Source organism: Plasmodium falciparum (genome assembly GCF_000002765.6).
Source record: "Plasmodium falciparum 3D7 genome assembly, chromosome: 7".
In the NCBI taxonomy this organism is placed as follows: Eukaryota; Apicomplexa; class Aconoidasida; order Haemosporida; family Plasmodiidae; genus Plasmodium; species Plasmodium falciparum.
In genome coordinates this window covers 17980-42165 of record NC_004328.3, presented here as the reverse complement: position 1 = coordinate 42165, position 24186 = coordinate 17980, and the positions used below count along the sequence as shown (strand labels likewise).

Here is a 24186-nt window from a genome sequence, read left to right as displayed (position 1 = left end):
ACGTAGATAAATTAGAGAGAAATGTAAATGTACAACAAATATTAGAACAAAAAGAAAATTATAAAAATAACCAAATTAAATTATTTTAGTACTATTATTTTAAAGTTTTTTTTTTCATATCATATATTATGATACAATATGTTTGTATTTAAATTTTTTATATAATAGTAATGATGCAAGTTTTATGTTGGAATATCTATTACCTGCATATATGTTATAAGTTCTAATATATGTATTTTACATCTTTTGCAAATATTACTGTACACAATCTCATATAATTTAAAACAGAAAAAAAACATGTTTTTTTTGTAGCTACACGTTTACGTGTTATTAGCATGTATAAAAATAACCAATAAAAAAAAAAAAAAAAAAAAAAATTAGTATTACAATTTATGATATGACATAAGATAATATTTCATTAGAAATATAAATTCAAAATTATAAATAATATTGAAATGTTTTATTATATTATTTTTTTTAAATTTATTTAATTATTTTATTTTTTCTGTGTTCTAAATAAAAAGGCAAATATGGATCCAGTAAAAAAATATATATTTATATAAAGGGAAAATAATAGTGTATTATATTATAAGCCTATATAAAAATTTTAGTTTAAACATATTTAATTTATTTACAAAATAAAATAAGGTATTATATTTTAAATAATTAGTTATAAGTATAATCATAAAATAATATACGAATAACAATCAAAATGAAAGTTCACTGCTGTAACATATTATTATTTTCTCTTATATTAAATACATTGTTATTATCATCATCACAGGTATGGATCTACTAATAATTATTAATATATATATATACCCTATACATAATTATAACATACACATATATATATATAATATTATTTTGTACTAGGTAAATGTCCATAGGAAGCATTACAGCATTGCACTTCATACATCAAAAACACCAAAACTAATAAAATCAAATAGATCATTATGCGAATGCGACATATATAAGCCTAATTATGACGACCCGGAAATGAAAAATCTAATGGAAAATTTCAATAAACAGACACAACAAAGATTTCACGAGTACGACGAACATATAAACGACAAACGTCAAAAATGTAAAGAACAACGTGAAAAGGATATAAAAAATATTATATTAAAAGATAAAATAGAAAAGGAATTAACAGAAAAGTTGTCAGCATTACAAACTGATATACAAAGCGATGCTATTCCAACATGTGTTTGCGAAAAGTCGTTAGCAGATAAAGTGGAAAAAGGTTGTTTGCGATGTGGAAGTATATTAGGTAGTGCGATGCCTGAATTGGGTTCGATAGGTGGAAGTCTTTTATATGCTCTAAGTAAGTGGCAAACTACAGAAATTGCTACTGCTATTGCAGCAGCTCAAAAAGCAGGTATAGATGCCGCTACGCAAGCTGGTATTGAAGCTGTCAAATTTGAAATTAGAAAACTGCTTGTCGCTTCTCCTAATGATCCAGGATTAGTTGATTTGACAAAAATTGTTACTCCATCAACATATAATAATGGTGCTATTCTACATAAAAGTGCTATAAAATTAGCTAATACTTCCTGTGATTTTGAAGGAACTGCAAAAAATACCTCATTTTGTAGTACGATACTGCGTGGTAAGGATACTAATTTTCGTCTTTACGCGGAAACTGGTGTTAAAGTTTATAATGAAACATTACCAACCAAAACAGCAGCATTTGAAACAAAATACATAGATGGGGTAAACACTGCATATGGAGGTTACCAAACTAGTATTATTGCTTCCATCGTTGCAATAGTAGTTATAGTTTTAATCATGATAATTATTTATTTGATTTTACGTTATCGACGAAAAAAAAAAATGAAGAAAAAACTCCAATACATAAAACTATTAGAAGAATAGATATGTGACGTTTGGTATTTTTGATGTTGGCAGGATGTTTGGTACACGTACAGTTTTTCTTTGAATTTATCAAGTTCTTTTCCCCATTATTAATAACTATATATTTTTATATGTATTAGGTTTTTACACATATAATTTATTTTGTTATGTGTCAATTTTTTCAATTATTTATTGTATTAATTATTTATTGATTATATTAATTTTATTTTTTTTTTTCAAAAACTTTTATTCTTTAAAAAAATGATCTATTTATTAATATATATATTAAATACTAAACATATAAGTGTAGGTATAGGTAATTGTTTAGGAAATAAAATATGGCATATATATATATATATATATATATATATATATATATTTATATAATACTTCATATTAAATGTCATATAACAAAACATAACAAATAGATATATGACGTTAATAATAATAATAATAATTAATTGTAGGAAACATATTATTCATACGAAAAAAAAAAAATTAGTCCATATTTATATAATAAAAAAATTAATATAAATAAACATTTTTATTTTGACAAATATATTACCTACAAAAACCTGTCATATTATATATATATGTATTAATTTATATATTTCATATCTTGTTGTATACTTAATATATTATTAAAAATAGCACAATATAATAAAAATAAAAAGTGGACAAAATATAAAAAATACATAAAATACATAATAAAACTCTAACAAAAATACAAAAGGAGAACAATTACATGAAATCAATAAAAGAATACGCATAAAAAAAGGAAACAATGGAAAATAAAAAATAATATTTATTAATATAACAATAATTTTTTTTTCATTTGTAATTTCTATTTTGATGTTGATAATATATATATATATATGACTTCATATATTACTTCATATATTATATCATAATTAATATATTATATGCTACAAATAGGAAACCTTCTATTATTAAATTAGCAAAAAACATATGTTATATATATACATAATTTTTTTAATATTCTAACCACAAGAATGCTTTCAACATCATATGTCGATATATCAACACATTATAATATAATAATAATGAACTAACCTAATCGCACAATAAGTTTTATTATAAAATAATAAGAATATATTATATATAATAATTATAATTATAATATTTATATTTTATCTTTTTTTTTTAACTATACTAATACGTATAATTAATATGATAGTAAATTTATAACCATATATAAATATTAATAACTTGGAAAATATTAAAAATAAATATATATGTAATTTATTTTTTCTATTTATATATGATTATAAAGAATTTATTATTAATATTATAGAATAGTAAAAATAACTATACGTTTATTTTTAAAAAGTACATCTTTAACAGACCATTATTACAATGTAATAATACCATTAGTTTTTTATACATTGTAAAAATATTATATGTTAATTCGTTTTGTATAAATATAATATATATATATGTAATATTTTACAATATATAAATTATTAATACAATATAATTATATTATTTATATTTATACACAGGAATATAAATTACAGTATCTCACTATGTGGCATGTTTGTTAAATTTTTTAAATTGTAGTAATAATAGTACATTTTTGAATTATTAAAAATTTTTAATTTATAATTTTCTAATATATGATTCATTTAAATATCATATTATATATATATTTATATATTATTATTTATAAATTATTATAATATAATTAACATAAAATAAAAGATACAATAGAGAGAATTTTCTATTGGCGAATAGGTATTAGGAACAAAAATGGAATAAAGTAAAAAGAAAAATCTAAATATTAAAATATACGTACAAAATATTTTATTATATTATTTTTAAATTAATATTATATTTTATAAATTATAAGAAAACTTGTTATTATTTCAAAAATAATAGTTATATTAGAATATATATTAGGATATTTATTTGATAAAAACCATGAGAGCTATTTTAATATATATGTGGTTTACACCCATAACAACTATTGTTCTACACATTTATATGTGTATTTGAAGGAAAGTGTATTGTTATTTATTAAATATTTATAATATATATATACATATGAGAGAACGGTTTTAAGAAAAATTAAAAAAAAATAAATAAAATAAAAATAATATTATTAAAAAAAAAAAAAAAAAAGAATTTATTTATTTTATATCATATTTAATTTTTTTTTTTTTAAATATTAAATGAATATAGTCATAAATTATATTATACGTATGATGAAACTATAATGTTATTATATCATAAAATTACAACAAATTTTCCGCTTATATATATATATTATATAAAATATATATTAGAAAACAAAATAGATCATTTTTTATGAATTAGATTAATAAAATTTGAAATATAAGATATTATTTTTTGAATTAAGGATGAATATATATCACGTTAAAATGTTAATATTTATGTTTTTAATAAATATTTTAGTATCACTTTATAATGTATGTGAAAAAGATACATTATTATTACAATAATTTAAATATATAATTAAATAATTATTACATTTTCAGTACATTTTCATTAAAACTCTTTTTCATTTTTTAGGAGAATTATCTAAATAACCGTTATAATGTAAGTCTCATTCAAAACAAGACCAAAAGAACAACGATAAAATCAAGACTTTTAGCACAAACCCAAATCCACAATCCGCATTATCATAATGACCCAGAACTCAAAGAAATAATTGATAAAATGAACGAGGAAGCAATCAAAAAATACCAACAAACTCATGATCCATATGAACAATTGAAAGAAGTAGTAGAGAAAAATGGAACAAAATATACAGGTAGTAATGATGCAGAACCTAGGTCAACGCTGGAAAGAGAATTATTGGAAACATATGAAGAAATGTTTGGTGAAGAAAGTGATATGTTGAAGTCGGGAATATACCCAAATGTTGATGAAAAATCTTCAACATGTGAATGTACTGATATTAATAATATAAAACTAGGAAAAACAAAAGGAAGAGATAAGTATTTAAAACACCTAAAACACAGATGTATAGGTGGAATATGTTCTTGCACACTAGGTAGTGCACTCTTAACATGGATAGGTACGATTGCTGCAAAAGCTGCTATCCTTGGTTCATTTCCAGATGCTGCTAAGAATTGCATCTTGTCTATTTCTATAATTAATATGCTTACTTATGAATCTATGACTTCAGCTATGACATCAGTTAGTGCATCAGGTGGTGTAACTTGTTTTTCTGATTTAACTACATCTGCAGTAACTGCTGCTACGGGAATATTTTACCCCTGTGGTATTGCAGCTTTGGTACTACTTATATTAGCTGTTGTGCTTATAATATTATATATATGGTTATATAGAAGAAGAAAAAGATCATGGAAACATGAATGCAAGAAACATTTATGTAAGTAATAAAATTTTTAGAATATAGATGATGTTACTTAAGTGTATAAAAATTATATTTTATAATAATTTTTTTTTTTACTCATATAATATTATTTAAATAATATTTTATCAATGAAAAAATATATTTATAAACATTAATTCAAAAATTAAAATCGTGCGAGACAACTATTATATGTAATATATATTTATTACATTTTTAATTAAAGAATAATTACATAATTCTTATGTCAATATTTTATGTACTAAAATATATAATTTTTTATTATTTTTCTCACATTTATATTCTATCATTTATTTTAAAATCATTTATTGAATTTTTATATTAAAGATATATTTTACAATTAAATTCAAATGCAATTATAAATATTAATCATATTGTTAATAATTAAGACATAATTATATGTCATAGACATATTTCAAATATATTGTTTTAAATGTAAATCAAATAAAAACTTATTATATTTTAAAGAATAAAATGAGCTTTTTTTTTCTTTTAAGTATTATGTCTTATATAATTAACTTTCATTTTATATTTATATTATCTTAAATAAAAATATAGACTATAATTTTATAATACAAAGGAAAAGAAAGAAGATTAAAAATTGCACACAAAAATATATTTTCTATAAAAATATATATTAACATATTTTGAAATATGAATGATAAAACAAATTAAAACATTTTTTTCATTTCGCAAATGAATGAATATTCATACAATATTTTAATTTTAATCAAATACGTGATCATTAAAAAAGATATTATATATATGTATATATATATTTTTTTTTATTTTTATTTGTTATAAACGTTTTACATAAAACATATATTTTTAAATACATAAATATATTTTTCAAACATCATACTTTATGAATAAAAATTATAAAAATTACAACAAATATATGAAATTCATATAACATATATAATAATGTTTTGCTTATGTAAATGTATAATATATGACAATACATATAAACACAAAATTTTAATACAATTTATGAAAATTTTAAAGACTTAATACTTTTCATAAAAAAATATAATAGAAATAAAAAAAAATATTACATTCTTTAATTTTTAAATATAACAAAATAGAAAATTGAAATAATGTATATATATGTATATAATTATAATAATATATTATCGAAATATTACATTTCTTAAATTATAAATATTATATATTATTATGACATAGGATATTACATAAAACTATAAAAACATAGTATTTTATTATATGTAAATTTTTACATCCATAACGTTATGTTTTACTTTTTTGTTTGTTACTTAATAATTAATATGAATGTTTTATATCATAATTATATGATTTAGTACTTTAATAGTAAATAAATATTTTAAATGGTATTAAATATAGTTCTATAAAATGAAAATAATAATAATAATATTAAACTTAGTAACAATATAGATAAATTAGAGAGATTGTATAACATACAACAAATTTTAGAACAAAACACATAAAAAAAAAAATAGAAGATACCAAATTAATTTATATATATAATATTATTAGTTTAAAAATATTTTATATCATTTATTATGATACACAATGTTTGTTGTTCATTTTTTTTTTTATAATAGCAATATTACAAACATTTATGTTAGAATAACTATTTCATCAGTATTTCATATGTATGTTCTAAAATGATATTACATATATATGTCATATAAAATTTCATAAACTATGGTTTTACACATTTTAATATAATTTACAGCACAGGAATACGTTGTATTATTACTATATCGTAAAATGTTATTGGAAAATATGAAAAAAATAAAAAAAAGTTACCATTATAATTTAATGTGTGATATAAAATTAAATTTCATTACAAATTAAAAAAAAAGTAAATTATAAAAAATGTAAAATGTTTTGTTATATTTTTTTAATATTAATTTTTTTTTTTCTTTCTTTTGTAATAAATAAGAGTACAAGTATGGTTCCACTATAAAAAAAATATATTTACATAATGGGAAAATAATTGTGTATTAAATTATTAAAAATATAATAGTATTTTAAATTATTATAGGTATTTTTATTAATAAGATAAAATATATTATAATATATTAATTATATTTAGTTATAATTTAAATCAAAAATTATTATAAACATAACAATAAAAATGAAGTTAAATTACACTAATATATTGTTATTTTCCCTTTCATTAAATATATTGTCATTATCACCAAAGGTATGCATTAAATAATAATGATAATTATAATAATATAAATATAAAATTATATATATATTTTAACAAAGCTTATATATAATAATTATACCTATATATCCATATACATTGTATATAAGAATTACCTTCATATCAATATTCATTATATATTATAATTGTGACAAACATATATAATAATAAATTACAATTAAAGATTACATATACATATATATACTCTTTTATAGGTATATAATCAAAGGAACCATAAAAGTATTACACCACATACACCAAAGGAACACCCAATAAAAATACATAGATCATTATGCGAATGTGAATTATATATGCCAAATTATGATAATGACCCTGAAATGCAATCTGTGATGCAAGACTTTGGTCGTCAAACCTCACAACGTTTTGAAGAATACAATGAATGTATGATTGAAAACAGACAAAAATGTAAAGAACAATGTAATAAAGAAATCCAAAAAATTATTTTAAAAGATAAAATCGAAAAAGAATTAACAGTAAAGTTCGGAGCATTACACACTCATATAACTATTGAGGATATACCTACTTGTATTTGTGATAAATCTTTATCAGATAAAGTTGAAAAAACATGTTTAAATTGTGGAGGTATATTAGGTACGGTTGTACCAGGATGGGGTATTCTAGGTAGCATTGGTTTTTATGGATTTGTAAATTCTATTGCTATTGACGTCGCGGTAAAGGAGGGTATTGCTAAAGTTCTTCATGAATTAAAAGAAATAACTGCTCTAGAAATATTACTTAACAATAAACTTGAAGCTCTAGTTACTCCAGAAACATATGCATGTACGAATGCACTTAATAAGTCTATAATGGCTGCAAAATTAACAATATGTAAAGCAAGTCCTCAACCAGCTCCATGTTCACCCAAATTGTTTGATCTTAGTGTAATAGCTCCTAAAGTACATAATGCTACAATGGAAGGTATTAACACTGCTAAAGCTGCAGAGGTCAATACATGGAATACTGCATTTTCATCACCTGCATTTTTTTCTAACCCTATCGTAATTTCTGCTATAGTACTAATTTGTATAGCTGTTATACTTTTAATTATTTATTTAATTTTACGTTATCGAAGAAAAAAACAAATGAACAAAAAACTCAAATATATAAAATTATTAAAAGAATAGATATAGGGCGTATGTTAATCGTGAAAGAGTGTCTTGTGTATGCATTACATTTAGTTGAATATACAATGTTTTTTTTCATTATTATTAAGAATCATATTTTTATAACTATTACGATTTCATATATAATATATTTTGTTACGAGGATATTTGTTTATTATTTATTGTATTAATTAATTATTCATTATTAAATTTTTTTTTAAGACATTTATTCTTTAATAAATAATGTATTTTTTAATATAGATTAAATACTCAACACATATGTAAAATTATATCTAATTGTTTAAGTATATATTATAACACATATTCAATAAATTTGTTATATGAGTTGTTATGTAATGGAATATATAATAACCAAGATATAAAATGTATTATATTATTATTATAACAAATATATTATTAAAAATGAACAATCATATTTATATAAGATATATTCATAAAAATAAAGATTAATATTTTTGACAAACAATATTATATATAAAGCCTATCATATTATATATTAATATATAGGTATTTATTTATTTCATTTCTGCTATTTTGTTCAATACTTTATTACAAATAGAAGAAATATGACGAACATAATAAATACAAACTATAGAAAAAAAATACATAAAATACATAAAAAATGAACAAACCGACATAAAATAAGTAAATGAAATGAATAATAATCTAAGAGAGAATGACCCCAAAACAAAAAATAAACAAATAAAAATATTAATAAAATTTATTTTATTAGTATAACAATTATTTTTTTTTTTTTTGCTGTGTAATTTCTATTTTGAAGTGATTTATATATATATATGTAAGAAGTAGGAGCGTGTTATATATGCATATATAAAGTAATTAATGAATAGAAGAAATATTGTATTTTTATGTTATATGTAATTACTAATTATAAAAAAAGTAAATTAATAATATTTTTGAAAATTTTTTGTATATGGAATAATTATAAGTTTGATTTAAAAAAAAAGACTAGAACAAATATAGAAAATATAAAAATTTTATATTAATAAGATCAATTATGTTAAATAATATATTTATGTTACTTTAGAAACGTTCATTATGTAGATTTATGTGCAATAAATGATCGATGCATCCATCCAATTTATAAGCTAATAAATATATTGATACTATTAAAATTGAATTTTTAATTCGGCAATTGGTGATAGATACTATCGAAAAATTATATATATATATATATGTATATAATGAAGAACCAAATATAATATTTGTACAATTTATAATATAAGTGCTATTAAATCATAAATATAGTTTACATAAATATATACTTTTTAATATTTTAGTACACAGTAATTCTTACTATTATATAATTTAAAATATAAAACAATAAAGCATTAATATATAGATAGAACAAAAAAAACTATATATTATTATTTTTTTATTAATTTATATGATATTAGTATTTATAAATTATTTTATATTTCTAATAATGTTAATTATATATATTATAATAGGATAAAAGAAATCATATATAAATATTGCTACGACAATGCAGTTGTAACTTGTATATAATATATTTATATGTATATATATTTTGTGTTTTATCATTTTAGAATAAAAATTTTTTGATTCTGATATACACATATTATTGTATAATATATGTATTGATATAACAAAATATCTATGTTCAAATATATTTTTTGCTGGTTAGAATAAATTAATTATTATATAGAGTTATTTATATTATATATGTGTTAACAATCGTGTTCTATAAATAAATATAACATTTTTTTTTTTTTTAGTAAAATTAAGAATGAAATAATAATTAATATATATAATACTGCATACTATACATTATATTTAAATGGAACATATTTATAAATATATTATAAATATAATATGATATAAATAATAAGTATTAATGTGAACAATTTAAATTATATTTATGTTAATTTGAATTATATAATTAAAATTGCAATTTACACAATTAATCCATACAAGAATAAGATAATAATATGTTTATTCTATTAAATATTCAATTGTATAACATTTCGTACGAAGAATATTATAAATATATATTACATTGTTCTTAAAAATTATCTTATATATATATAAGAGATATATTTTAATAAAAGAAATTATAACTTATTTTCTTTTATTAAAAAATAAAGTAATAAATAAAGAAACAAAATAAATAAATTTATAATTAAATAAATAACAAAATAAAAACAAACAATGAACATATATAAAACATAATAATAATAAAAATATTTATTAATTATATTATTCGTCCTATAATAAGCGCAAAATAATTCATTCATTAAACTACCTATCATCATGAACCTAGGAAAACATATCTATTCTTTTAATAGTTTTATGTATTGTAATTTTTTGTTCATTTTGATTTTCCTTCGATAACGTAATATCAAATAAATAATTAAAAGTATAACAACTATAGAAATGACTACTATAGCTGAAATTACAATAGGATCAGTTAAGAATGTTGTTATTGTTGTAGAATCAGAAAACGTTCTAATATATACATCTGCACCGTCCCTTCCAGCGTCTACCGCTTTTTGTATTATTCTAGAATCGTTTTGAGCTTCATAACCGTTACATAAAAGTTGATTTTTAGCAGCAGGCCCTACACATTGTGTATTTATCACATTTTGAACTGCACCAACTAGAGCATTTGGACATTGGAAATTTCTTGTAGTGACCAATTCTGTAAATTTGTCCTGAAGTAACAACTTAAGACCACCAATACTTTTTAAACCCTCAAGAGCCTCTTTCATACCAGCTTTCGTAGCAGCCTTTACTGCTGCAGCGTATACAGCAGTTCCACCTATCAAACCCATTCCCGGAACAAGCCCTCCCAAATTTTGTGCACATCTCAAACAACCTTTTTCCACTTTATCTGCTAACGACTTTTCGCAAATACATGTTGGAATGGCATCACTTTGTATATCCGTGTGTAACGAAGAAAACGTTTCGGCTAATTCTTTTTCAATTTTATCTTTTAAAATAATTTTTTGAATGTCTTTGTCACATCGATCTTTACATTTTTGGCGTGTAGTTTTCATCCTTTCGTCATATTCATGAAATCTTTGTTGTGTCTGTTTATTGAAATTATCCATCACTTCTTTCATTTGTGGGTCACTATAATAGTTGACAGGTGCATACAATTCACATTCGCATAATGATCTATGTGTTCTTGTTGATTTAGTTTTGGGTGTATGAAGTATAGTTTTCTTATGGTTCCTTTGATTATGCACCTATAAAAATGTTGACGTATATATGTAATATTTTGTTGTAATTTATAATTATATATATTTGTAATAAATATGTATATTTTTATGTTTATAAACATGTATATTTTGACTATATATATATTAATCATATATATGGTATCATAATAAATATATATATTATAATTATATCTATGAATATATTACTCATTTATCACATAATGTTACCAATATATTTAATGGAAGCGCAAACAATAATATATTAATATAATGGATTTTCATTTTTTTCTGTTGTTATATTTATAATAATTATGATTAAAATTATAAAAAAAATAATTGATATATAGTACCTTATTTTATTTTGTAAATAAATTAAATATGTTTAACCTAAAATATTATTATAATTTATTTAATATAATTGATTGACTGCCATTATAAAAATATATATTTTTTTTATAGTGGAACCATATACGCACTTTTATTTATTACAAAAAAAAAAAAAAAAAAAAAAAAATGTAAAACAATTAATATTAAAAAAAATTATCAAAACATTTTACATTTTTTATAATTTTTTTTTTTAATTTTTAATGAAATTTAATTTTATGTAACAATAAATTATAATGGTAATTTTTTTTTATTTTTTTCATATTTTTTAATAATACGTTACTATATAGTAATAATACAGCGTATTTTTGTGTTGTAAATTATTTACAAATGTGTAAAACCATAGTTTTGGAAATTGTATATAACATATATATATAATAACATTTTAAAACATATATATGAAATACATATGGTATAGTTATTCTAATATATATGTTCGTTATATTGCATTTATAAAAAAAAATTAACAACAAACATTGTTTGTCATAATAAATGATATAAAATCTTTTTAATATAATGATATATATATGTATATTAATAAATCAATTTGGATATATTATGTTATTTGTTTTGTTCTAAAATTTGTTGTATGTTATAAAATTCCCTCTAATTTATCTGTATTATTACTAAGTTTAATATTATTATTTTTATAAAAATATTACAAATAATTTAAAACGTTCATTTATCATTAAAGTATTAAATTATATAATTATCGCAAAAAATATTAATATTAATTATTATAAAAAAAAAAAAACAATTAACAAAATAAGAAATTATACATACTATTACATAATACATTTTATTGTTTTATGTTATTCAGATATATTATATTCATAACGTGTATTATTATATATATTTCTTAAAATAGTAGTTATACTATTTCACAACCTATCATACATTAATTGTATTATTACATGTTGTAACAAAATAATTAATTACTATATATTTTAATAAATATATTATTATACATTAAACAAATAACACGATGTTATATATATTACGAAAAAACAAGGAATCATTTATATTTAATTTATACATAATTTATAACTATGAAAAAAAAAAAAAAAAATTTCTTAATATTTCTTAAAATGAAGTTATTTCCTATAATTATGATGATAGTAAGTTTGAGTAGCAAAAAAGAAAAAAAAAAAAAAAATTTGTTTATTAAATATTTTTTCTTCTGTAAAATGTTTTCCATTTTTGTTTATATTTATATTTATATATTTTTTTTTTTTTTTTTTTTTTTTGTTATTTTTTATATATATGAAATTTATATGATATATTTCAAATTTTTCTTTTTTTTTTTTTTTTTTTTTATTATTTTATTTGTATACACATTTAGGAAAAAAAAATTATAATAATAATTTTTATATATATATATATTTTTTTTTTTTTTTTTTTAATATAATAAAAAGTAAAAATTATAAAATAAAAAATAAAAATATTAAATTTTTAAAGTACTGTTATCACTAATAAAATTAATAGTTATACTGTTAATTACTACTTCTAATAATATTACTATTAATAGTAGTATTAATAACAATAATACAAATAGTAATATATTATTATATTCAATGCGTTTCCAATAGTTTATGTTTTTTAATTTAAATAATTTTAACTATTATTGTTATCATATTAAATATATATATATAATACAATATAATTATGATATATATATGTACATATATATAATATAATTTGTAACACTAAAAATTAAATACAAAAAAAAAAAAAAATACACAAACAAAAAATATAATATAACATGAAGAATTAAAAAATATAACATAATACACAAATATAAAATATAATATAATACACAAATCAAATATAATATAACATCAACAAATAAAAAATATAATATAATGCACACATAAAAAAAAAATCAAACAAATATACATTCATACGTATATATTATATATCCCATACATCTGCTATAGGATATTTCTCTTTCACCAATTTCGTATTTACATCCATTTCAATTTGTACTTTACTAGGAACATCCATAGCATTACTATCCACAGTTGATGTATCATGATCATGTACATCATAATAAATATCATCTTGTACATCATAATAAGGTTCATTATATTTATCCAGATCCTCCAAGATAGTATCCATAGAAGAATTGTCAGGGTTACTATCCACGTAGGTGTCATCCACTTGGTTGGGGTTACTATCCACATATGTAAACTCATTTGTAGTTTTGGGATTATCCATATGTATTTGAATAGAAACATCAGTATTCAACGTTTTGTTACTATCACTAGGGTGAGTGTTACCACTATGTGTCTCATTTTCCCACTCTTCTTTTAATTTATCTAATAGTTCCTCTTTATTATTCCACTTCTCGCACATATCTCTATGTCTATCTAACCATTTATGGAATAGTTCCAGTTGGTTGTGGATGGGGTCGTCACGTGTAGGTTTGGCGAAACGGTTAATTGTTGTACGTTTTGGGTGATGTTCTGTCCCGAATAATTCGTTTTCTTTTCTTTTCAAAACTTCATCATATATATCAATAGGTTGATTACCACTATTTAATGAATCATTAATTAAATCTATACCACTATATGGAACTTTTGTACCACTTAATGAATCACGGTTACTACTACTTGGATATATACCACTATTATTACTCATATCGTAATTGTATTCTTCTCCAGTATATAAATTTCTATCATGTATGGACATAATAAAAGGTTTTTCTTCCACATTATGATGTGACGTGGTAGTAATATTGGTATTTGTTGAACTATTTCCACTTTTATAATCATTTGGTTGTTCACTTTGTATATATTGTGATATAAATTCATCTTTCAATGTATTCCATTCATTATCTGTAATTTTACTACTAGGTGTATCATCACTTTGTATATCATTTTGTGTATCACTAGCTGTTGTGTTTTTACCACTAGTTGGTGTGTTGTTACCACTAGCTGTTGTGTTGTTACCACTAGGTTCAAGTACTACTTCGATCAATGTTTTATATTTAGGACTACCAGGAACATATATATCATTGATATCCATTTCTTCATATTCACTTTCGGAAGATGAAGTTATATCACTATAATGATCGGTGTAACCACTATCAGTTCCACTATCTCCTTCAAGGTAAATGTACCGTTTTCCTCTGTATTTACCACTAGTATAAGGTATATATCTATTGGGTGAAAGTTTTGTCGGTATATTATAATCACTTTTGGGGATATTAATGACACGCAAAAGATCAATAGTAGATTTGGTTTTTTTCTAAAAAAAAAAATGAACATATATGTGTATGTATATATGTATTTAGGTATTATATATGGGTTTGTTAATGTATATATGTATTTATGTATATCTATGTGTTTGTTAATGTATATATGTATGTAGTTATGGGTATATATATATATATATATATATATATATATATATATATATGTATGTGTAAATGTGCATGTAGTTATGGGTATATATATATATATATATGTATATGTATGCGTATATGTATATGTGCATGTATTTATGGGTATATATATATATATATATATATATATATGTATGTTTATATGTGCATGTATTTAATTTTTTTTTTTTTATTTAATTAAATTTTTTTATTTTAATTTTTTTAATTTTATTTTTTTTTATTTTAATTTTTTTAATTTTATTTTATTTTATTTTATTTTATTTTATTTTATTTTTTTTTTTTTTTTTTAATTTTTTTTTAATTTTAATTTTTTTTTTAACATTTTTTTAATTTTTTTTTTATTTTATGATATATATATTTTTTTTTAACTTTTTTTTTTTGTTTTTATTTAATAAATTTGTTTTTATTTTATTTCTAATAAATTTTTTTTATAATCATTTTTTTTTTATATAAAATTTTTTTTAATTACTTTTTGATAATATTTTTCATTTTTTATTTTATCAAAATTTATATTTTTATTTTAATTTTTATTATTTTTAAAATCTTGCTCTTTTTTTTTTTTTTTATTTTAATAAATTTTTTTTTATATTTCTTTTTTCTTTTTTTCATTTTTTTCATTTTTTTCTTTTTTAATATAAATACATATATATAAAATATATATAAAACACATACATATACACAAATATATATCCAAACATATCCACACATACATATACAGAAACACATATATATATACATAAGTACCACTATATGTATTACCTTCAAAAATAAAAAAGCAATGGATCCTAATGCCAACGCCACTCCAAAAGGAATGGTAGTATGTAGGATGGATTCGTCAGAAGGGGCTAATGGTGATTCTGGTGTTGATGGAGGCGCCGGTGCGGGGGGTCCGGCTTCGGGGGCAGGGGTGTCTTCGTTGTTGGTTTCCTTACCACTATCTGTTGCTGGTGGTGCTGGAGGGGCGCCACTTTCTTCTTTTGCAGGTTGTTCGGGTACAACAGGGGATGATGCTTCTTCACACTTGCCTTCATCCAGTTCTCGTTCTGGTTCTGGTGTTGGACAAAATCCCGGTCGCATATTTTTTGGGTTTTCTTCCTCTTCAAGGAGTAAGTCCTCATCATCAGGGGGGGTGGATTCTTCACAGGATGCTTTTGTTTGTTTGTCACTATTTTTGTCTTTACAAGATGTTGCTTTTTCTTCAAGCTTGTCAAGCAAACATTCTATAGGATCCTCTTTACTCTTTTCTGAACTGGCACTGGTACTACATCCACAAGAATTACCGAACTTACTTAATTTTATAACCTCATTTTTAACGTCTGTAACAGCAATTTGAGGTATCAAGCCCTCCAAAAAACTTCTCACTGGAAAAGTATCACCTGAATTTTCACTTTTATATTGCTCATTGAAACGTTCTTGTATTTTTCCCCATTCTTCTTTTTTCTTCTCTATCCATTCTTTCACACAATTACATTTATTTTGACATCCATTTATACATGGAGATTGTTCATTATTATTAGTACAATGTGAAATTTTATGTTTAATTCTATTATAATCTTCTAAAAAATGTTCTACCCAACGTCTCATCAATGCTCTAATTTGTATATATTTGTTACCATGGGTATCCGCAGTACCGTTTTCCGGTTTACATACAACATAACCACATACATTACGACATTTCCATTGTTCTTTTCTAATACCTTTAAAAATATCTGCATTTTTACAATCGTTTAAATCATTAAATTTATTTCCATTTGTATTGCTATCACTGACACGCATAACAACTTCCTGAGGTTCTTCTCCCATTGTATCAAACGTATCAACAGTAATGTTACCTTGGCACTTCCTATTTAGACTACTCTTACATTTACCATTTTTACAATCAACAGTAAATTGAGAACATGGTTTACAATTTGGAGAAGGTCCAAATGTTTTATCTTTATCATTAAAATTTATTTTATTGTCTTCTCCATTATCAATATCCTTTTTACATGATCCTAAATTTTGTAAAAAGTCTTTAGCTTCAGGGCGACTTTCTAGTGTTCCACAAAATTCCGTAGCACCCGCACTTTCCTTTTTACAGTTGCCTTTTTGTTTCTTATATATTTTTTGTTGTTCATCATATTCCGTTTTTTTCCCATTTATCCACCTTTTATAAAATGTACAATATTTTCCACAATCACGACAATTAAAAGACGGAAGAATATTATATTTCTGACTAAAAATATTGTCACAATCCTCCCCATAACAACTACATTTTGGGTTCTGTTTTTTACCACCATTTTCTACTTTACACTCCTCCTCTATCTTCTCCAATCTTTTCTTCCTTTCTTTACAAAAATTTTGACCCCATTCTTCAAGGTATCGGAAGTAGGGGGGTCGCTTGATGAAGGAGTCAAGGGTGGGGGTATCACTAGAGGCTGCGGAGGTGGATTCGTTGGTTTTGTCTTGGGTCTCACTACTTTCATCTTTAAGTGTGACGGTGTTGTATTGGTATTTGTTGCTTTGGGGTTTGTTGCCGGTTGTATCCAAAAGTGCCTGTTTCACTTGCGGATCCACTTGTGGTGGTTGTCCTATTGCGCCACTATCTGTGTCATATGTCAGTGCACATATCATCCCTTTCCAAATATATTTTGCATTATCATCCCACCAGTTTTGTGGTGTTTGGCCGGGGTTTTTGTCACTAGTTTGTGGGGGGACACTATTTTCTTTGTTACCACTATTTAAAATTTTATCTATAGCTTCTTTTATTGTCTCGATATTGTTATCACCACTAGCTTTTAACGCCTTAATCATGGTGTCATCACCTATGCATATATCTCTATAATCTCCTAATGTATAAAACATTAATCTCAAGAAATCGGGGGGGATTTTTCCACTATATATGTTATTGGGGTCGTTGGGTTCAAGGGTACCACTAGGGGAGAGGGCACCATCGATGGAGGGGAGGGTTTGTAGTTGTGGTCCGGCTCCAGGAACTCCAACTCCACCTAGTGGTGACCCAACACTTTGTGTCTTCGTGTTTTCCTTTTTGTATCTATCCCATAAGAAAAAAGTTTCAATCGCAGCAGATTTGATGAAGGCGTCGCGGAGGAGAGACGTCTGTGACGGCTCTGTCGACGCGGCGGACAAAGTGGATGCACCAGGTTTGCCATCATTTTGTGACGCAGGTTTGCCATCACTTGGTGACTCACTTCCACCACCCGTTTGTGACTTCGCCTTCGTGGCCTCGTCACTCGCCCACTCTTCCAATTTCCCCACATATAGTTTTCGCCTCCTGGGTGGGATACACAAACCACCGGTGGCTCCGTCTTTGCCAGTGGTGGCGGTATTGCCCGAGTTGACGGACGCGGAAGCGGTGGAGGCGGGACCACTTGGTGCTTCACGTTTGTGACGACTTTTGGCTTCAGCACCACTTTCACCACCAGTGGTGGTGTCACCACTACTACGAGTGGTAGGAACACTACCGGTGTCACTAGGTTTTCCACTTGGTGTGACACACCTCCATCCCCAATATCTGTTGGGTGCGCTATATTTTTGGTTACATGCCTGTGTGAGACTGCCCATGTCATCGAGTGCGTTTTTCACTGTGTCGCAGACGTCTACTGTTACTGTTGGTGCTGCTGGTTGTGTCTCTGCGGTTGTCTCTGTGTGTTCCACTGTGGTGTTTTCGCCTTCCTCCTCCTCTTCTTCTTCTTCTTCTTCTTCTTCGTCTTCATCGCCACTACCAGCATGTGGGTCGTTGGGGTCACGTGATGGTCCGACACGTGGTGGGTCGGAGCGGCCGGCATATTTGTCGGTGGAGGGTGGTGGTTTTGGTGGTTTGGGACAGGTGTCACTTGTGTGGGTTTCTAAGCATTTTTTGGCCTCTCCTCTTTCGTAGTTGATCAATTTATCCATTAAAGTTTTTTTTCCAGTGCCGGAGGCATCGGCTTCGTCTCCTTGATTTTCTTCACTTTCAATGATATCGCGAAGGTGTCTTATTTCCTTTGCCTCCTCTGCACTCACATTATTTTCGGCATCTTCTTTGGAATTTTCATTCGCAAATTCTAATCTCAAAACACCTTCAAGAACAACATCAGGAGATCTAAATGCTCTGCCAAACATGTCACCTTCGCCACTTTCTCCTTTATTCTTAAAATCTTCTTGGTTGCCAAAATGTTCTTTTATTTTGTCCCATTCGTCTTTTTCTTTTTTATCAATCCATCTTTTAAAACAATCACATTTACCATGGCATCCATTTCTACATTTCATAGGATTACCATTTTTTAAACATCTCTCAAGTTTTTCTGTTCTCCAATATATGGAATCTTTTAACATATGTGCTACCCAATAGTAAAAAAAATTATGGAATGTCTTTTGTTTTTGCACATTTAAGCCGTTCGTCGTTTCCAATATACATAATCCGCCTCCAGTTGTTACATCGTTGTTATAGTCGTCGTCATTCACACCATTTTCTTTATTTTCTTTCTCCAGCTGTTTAACGTGATAACATGTCCATTCTTCATACAGTTCCTTACTATCACTTTTACTACCACTACCACCAGCGCCACCACTAGCAGCATTTGTTGTAACACGATTTATTTGATCGCAAAACGCCTCTAATTTTTTTTTTATTTCTTCTTTTCCTTCACCACTTTTAAGGATTTCAATCTTAGTACCGTTATCTGGGTTTATAGGCTTATAAAGGTTTATACTCTTGCATTCTTCACTATCATTTTTCTCTTCCCATCCAATACCATTATCATTCTTTTTCACTCCACATAGAGGACAGGGTTGGCAATATTTTGAACGATAAAACGTTTTATTACTACCATCACCACCTCTACTATTAACGGTTTTAAAATTAATTGTTCCTTCGTCTTCGTCGTCATCCTTCAATTTTTTTGTGCATGTTTTTTCTTTATTTAATAATTCCAAAAAACCATCAACGGTTTCATAGTCGTCTTTAAGTATTTTATAAAATTTACTTTCATATCCATCAACATTACTACCACCACGTGCAACTCGTCTTTGCCTACTACTACCACTAGCACCACCACCTGATATTTCTGTTTCGTATTTGTTTTTTTGTTTGTCAAATTGTTTTCGTTGGTTATTTATCCAATCAATGTAAGGATTACATGCAAAAAAACAGTCAGTGCAACCTTTACCCATACGCAATCTACCAATCGCTGGTTTAGTTTTTTCGCAATCGTAGCCATTACGGCTACAATATCGTTGGTTACCACTTATATCTTGTCCACGACATTGTTGTTCCAAATTTTGTACTTTTTTTTTTTTTTTCCTACAAAAATCTTCTGCCCATTCCTCGAACCACCGAAGATACTGCGGCACGTAGTCAAAATATGTGGGGACAATACTTACGTTGCCACCTGCCTTGATGGCCTTTGGCTTGTCGCTACAGCGGCATTGGTTTTGAGCTTGAGATGGTCTTCTACTCTCACCGCACGTTGCATGAAAATATGCATTACCCCCTAGCCTGTCGCTGCACGTGATAGCTTCCCACACTGTGGCGCGATTCGCAGTCCACCAATCTTCTCGTAATTTAAAAAAATAATTTTCTTTATCACCTTCGTAGCGTTTTTCTATCTCCCTGTTCTTCCCATTCCTCCGGTTCTCCTCTAATAATTTGTCATATATATTCCCAAAAATTTTTTGTAAATTTTCTTCTAATTGTTTTCTTCCCCTACCACCACCACGATACAGATCTTTTCCTCTCACAATATCTCCTATATCCGCAAAACTTCGTGCAAGGGCAGTACATATTTTAGAATCACCATAAGTTAATTTATATTTGTCATGATAAGGTATTAATGACTGTGCCTCGTAATTTGCTGCCATACACACTTCTGCCAGCAAATCATTTTTATCCTTGATTTTCGTTGTTCCCTTTTTTTCCATATTTTTGTTACATAGAGATAACCGTCTATATGGAGCACAGGCTCCACCTTCACTATTGTTTTTATTACCTTCTATTTTCTTATCATCACATTCACCGCCACTTTCTTTAGAAAAACGTTTATCACTTGCACTTCCATTTCCGCACGGATCATCGCGAGCACGAAGAAGTTTCTCACCTTCATTTTTTATAATGTCGCACGTTTTATAAAAGCCACCTGTTTCCCCCAAAATTGATGCAAATGACAACTTTCCTTCCAATTCACTAACATAATTCTTAGCCTCACCATTCTTCACTTCGTCGTGCACTTGTTGCCCTATCCTATCAAACATATATTTGGCATCTTCATCCTTACCACCCCCACCACCATTTTGGTTCACCATTTTGGTTATTCATGACTACATTATGTCATGCATACGTGGTTTATATCGTGGCATACATGGTTTGGTGGTGTTTTGGTACGTACGTGGGGGTATATATGTATGTTATGTTATGGGAGTATAGTGATATGGTAGAATAATAATAATAGTATTGTGTTGGAATATATATATATATAAGTATTATATATATATTTATATATATTAATTATAATAGTTCTAATATTATAATATATATATAATATATATTAATAAATAATATTTCATATGTTTGTATATAATAATTATTAGTTTTATATATTTTTAAAAAAATATATATTAATATTTTTATAATAAATTTAAATATTCTAACAAAAAAAAAAACAACAATTACATTTTATGAAAAATATTATATTTCATGTATTCCTTTATTTAAATATTTAATTACATATATTATTTTTTTATGTTTTATATATTTTGTAAAATTATATATGAGAAAAAAAAAAAAATACGAAAATACATACATATAAAAACATACATGTTTATATATTTAATTATAAACCTTAATATATTTTTTTTTTTTTGCTTTATTTTAATTAATTATATATATATTTTAGAGATAACAATAGAGGCAAATATGTTCTTCTGTTTCTCTCTATCCATACTATCTATCATATTTCTACATAAAAAAATATATATGCATAGGTATATATATATTTTTCATTATATTAAAAATAATACATTATAAATATAAATATAATATTTTTTATTCTTATTTTTTTTCATAATGTAATATATAATATATTATATAATATATGACATATCCTGTAGTACAACGTATATATAAGATCGAGAACAAAAGGGTATCGAAATAAATAAAAAAAAAAAGAATTTTATAACAAGGAGATAAAAAAAATTATTATATTATTAATTAAAATAAATTTTAAAATATATATTTTTTTAGTGTTTTATCTACTACTTAATAATAACTTAAATGTATATATATAAAAGAATACGTATTCCTTGAACATAAAAATATATATATGTGGGGATACGTATTCTTCGAATATAAAAATATATAGGAGCATACGTATTCTCTCAACATATATATATACATAAAGGCATACGTATTCTTCCAAGATATATATATAATGGCATACGTATTCCTCCAACATATATATATACAAGAGCATACGTATTTTTCGACCTACATATATACAAGAGCATACGTATTCTTAAACCCAAAATATACATATATATATATATATATATATAATAATTCTCGGTTACTGCATGTGTCCGTGCACGATTTCGATTTTTTGGTATCTTGCATTTCGATTTTCATATTTTTTGTACTTACATTTTTCTATACTTTTCGTTACTTCCATATTTTAGTATAGGCTTTATCTCTTAATTCTACTTTGAATTATTATTTCTTGGTCCTTATGACACTGCAACATGAATATCACATATGTATGAAATTACCTTGATGAACAGATATGTTCTTTAATATTATACTTCCACATACATATACATATATATATTTATACTTGCATGGCGGATGTATATATACTTATCATATATAATTAGGTACAATATATAGATCCTCACGTTCTATAAGCATATAGGCCTTAACTTATATAGTAGCTATAGATCCTTCACATATATAACAATAAAACCATATGAGATACAAAACATACATAAATATATAAACAAAATATATACCTACTCAACAATTATAGATATAATCCATATATAAACCCTAACCCCTAAATGTATACCCTTAACCCTGGCATATGGGAACCCCAAAAATTTTTAAACCCAAAAAAGTATATCCTTAACCCTGGCATATGGGAGCCCTAAAGACTAGATCCTCTTTTTTTAAGACTAGATCCTCTTTTTTTAAGACTAGATCCTCTTTTTTTTAAGACTAGATCCTTTTATTTTAAGACTAGATCCTTTTTTTTTAAGACTAGATCCTCTTTTTTTAAGACTAGATCCACTATTTTTTTTTTTTTAAGCCGGACCTAGATCCACAATTTTTTTTTTTTGAGACAAAAAAAATTTTTTTTTTTTTTTTTTTTTTTTTTTTTAAAACGTACATTTGTTTTTCCTATTTTTAAGATTTAAAAAAAAAATTTTTTTTTTTTTTTTTTTTTTTTTTTTTTTTTCTTTTTTTTAAAACGTACATTTGTTTTTCCTATTTTTAAGATTTAAAAAAAATTTTTTTTTTTTTTTTTTTTTTTTATAAAGCGCACCACTATGCACGAAAATATAAATTGCACCTAGTTGCACAAAAGTATAAATTGCACCTCCATGCAGTGTTTATCAAGTTGCACCTCTATGCACGAAAA

General features: G+C 24.4%; 5 protein-coding genes across 5 annotated transcripts; 3 read left to right on the top strand and 2 right to left on the bottom strand.

The window, feature by feature from the left end:
* Positions 1-712: 712 nt before the first annotated feature.
* PF3D7_0700500 (rifin) lies at positions 713-1878 on the top strand (the record flags this gene model as incomplete). Its single annotated transcript, XM_024473125.1, has 2 exons — positions 713-784; positions 877-1878. 2 exons carry the CDS (start codon positions 713-715, stop codon positions 1876-1878), a joined length of 1074 nt encoding a protein of 357 aa, XP_024329035.1.
* Positions 1879-4238: 2360 nt separating this feature from the next.
* PF3D7_0700400 (stevor) lies at positions 4239-5244 on the top strand (the record flags this gene model as incomplete). The annotated part of the gene is made up of 2 exons (XM_024473124.1): positions 4239-4307; positions 4411-5244. The coding sequence occupies 2 exons, from the start codon at positions 4239-4241 to the stop codon at positions 5242-5244; spliced, it is 903 nt and encodes a 300-aa protein (XP_024329034.1).
* A 2117-nt stretch (positions 5245-7361) lies between these two features.
* PF3D7_0700300 (rifin) lies at positions 7362-8581 on the top strand (the record flags this gene model as incomplete). Its single annotated transcript, XM_002808858.1, has 2 exons — positions 7362-7430; positions 7700-8581. The coding sequence occupies 2 exons, from the start codon at positions 7362-7364 to the stop codon at positions 8579-8581; spliced, it is 951 nt and encodes a 316-aa protein (XP_002808904.1).
* Positions 8582-10896: 2315 nt separating this feature from the next.
* PF3D7_0700200 (rifin) lies at positions 10897-12069 on the bottom strand (the record flags this gene model as incomplete). Its single annotated transcript, XM_002808859.1, has 2 exons — positions 10897-11814; positions 12016-12069. The coding sequence occupies 2 exons, from the start codon at positions 12067-12069 to the stop codon at positions 10897-10899; spliced, it is 972 nt and encodes a 323-aa protein (XP_002808905.1).
* Positions 12070-14082: 2013 nt separating this feature from the next.
* Positions 14083-21859, bottom strand: PF3D7_0700100 (erythrocyte membrane protein 1, PfEMP1; the record flags this gene model as incomplete). Its single annotated transcript, XM_002808860.1, has 2 exons — positions 14083-15420; positions 16337-21859. 2 exons carry the CDS (start codon positions 21857-21859, stop codon positions 14083-14085), a joined length of 6861 nt encoding a protein of 2286 aa, XP_002808906.1.
* Positions 21860-24186: the final 2327 nt, after the last annotated feature.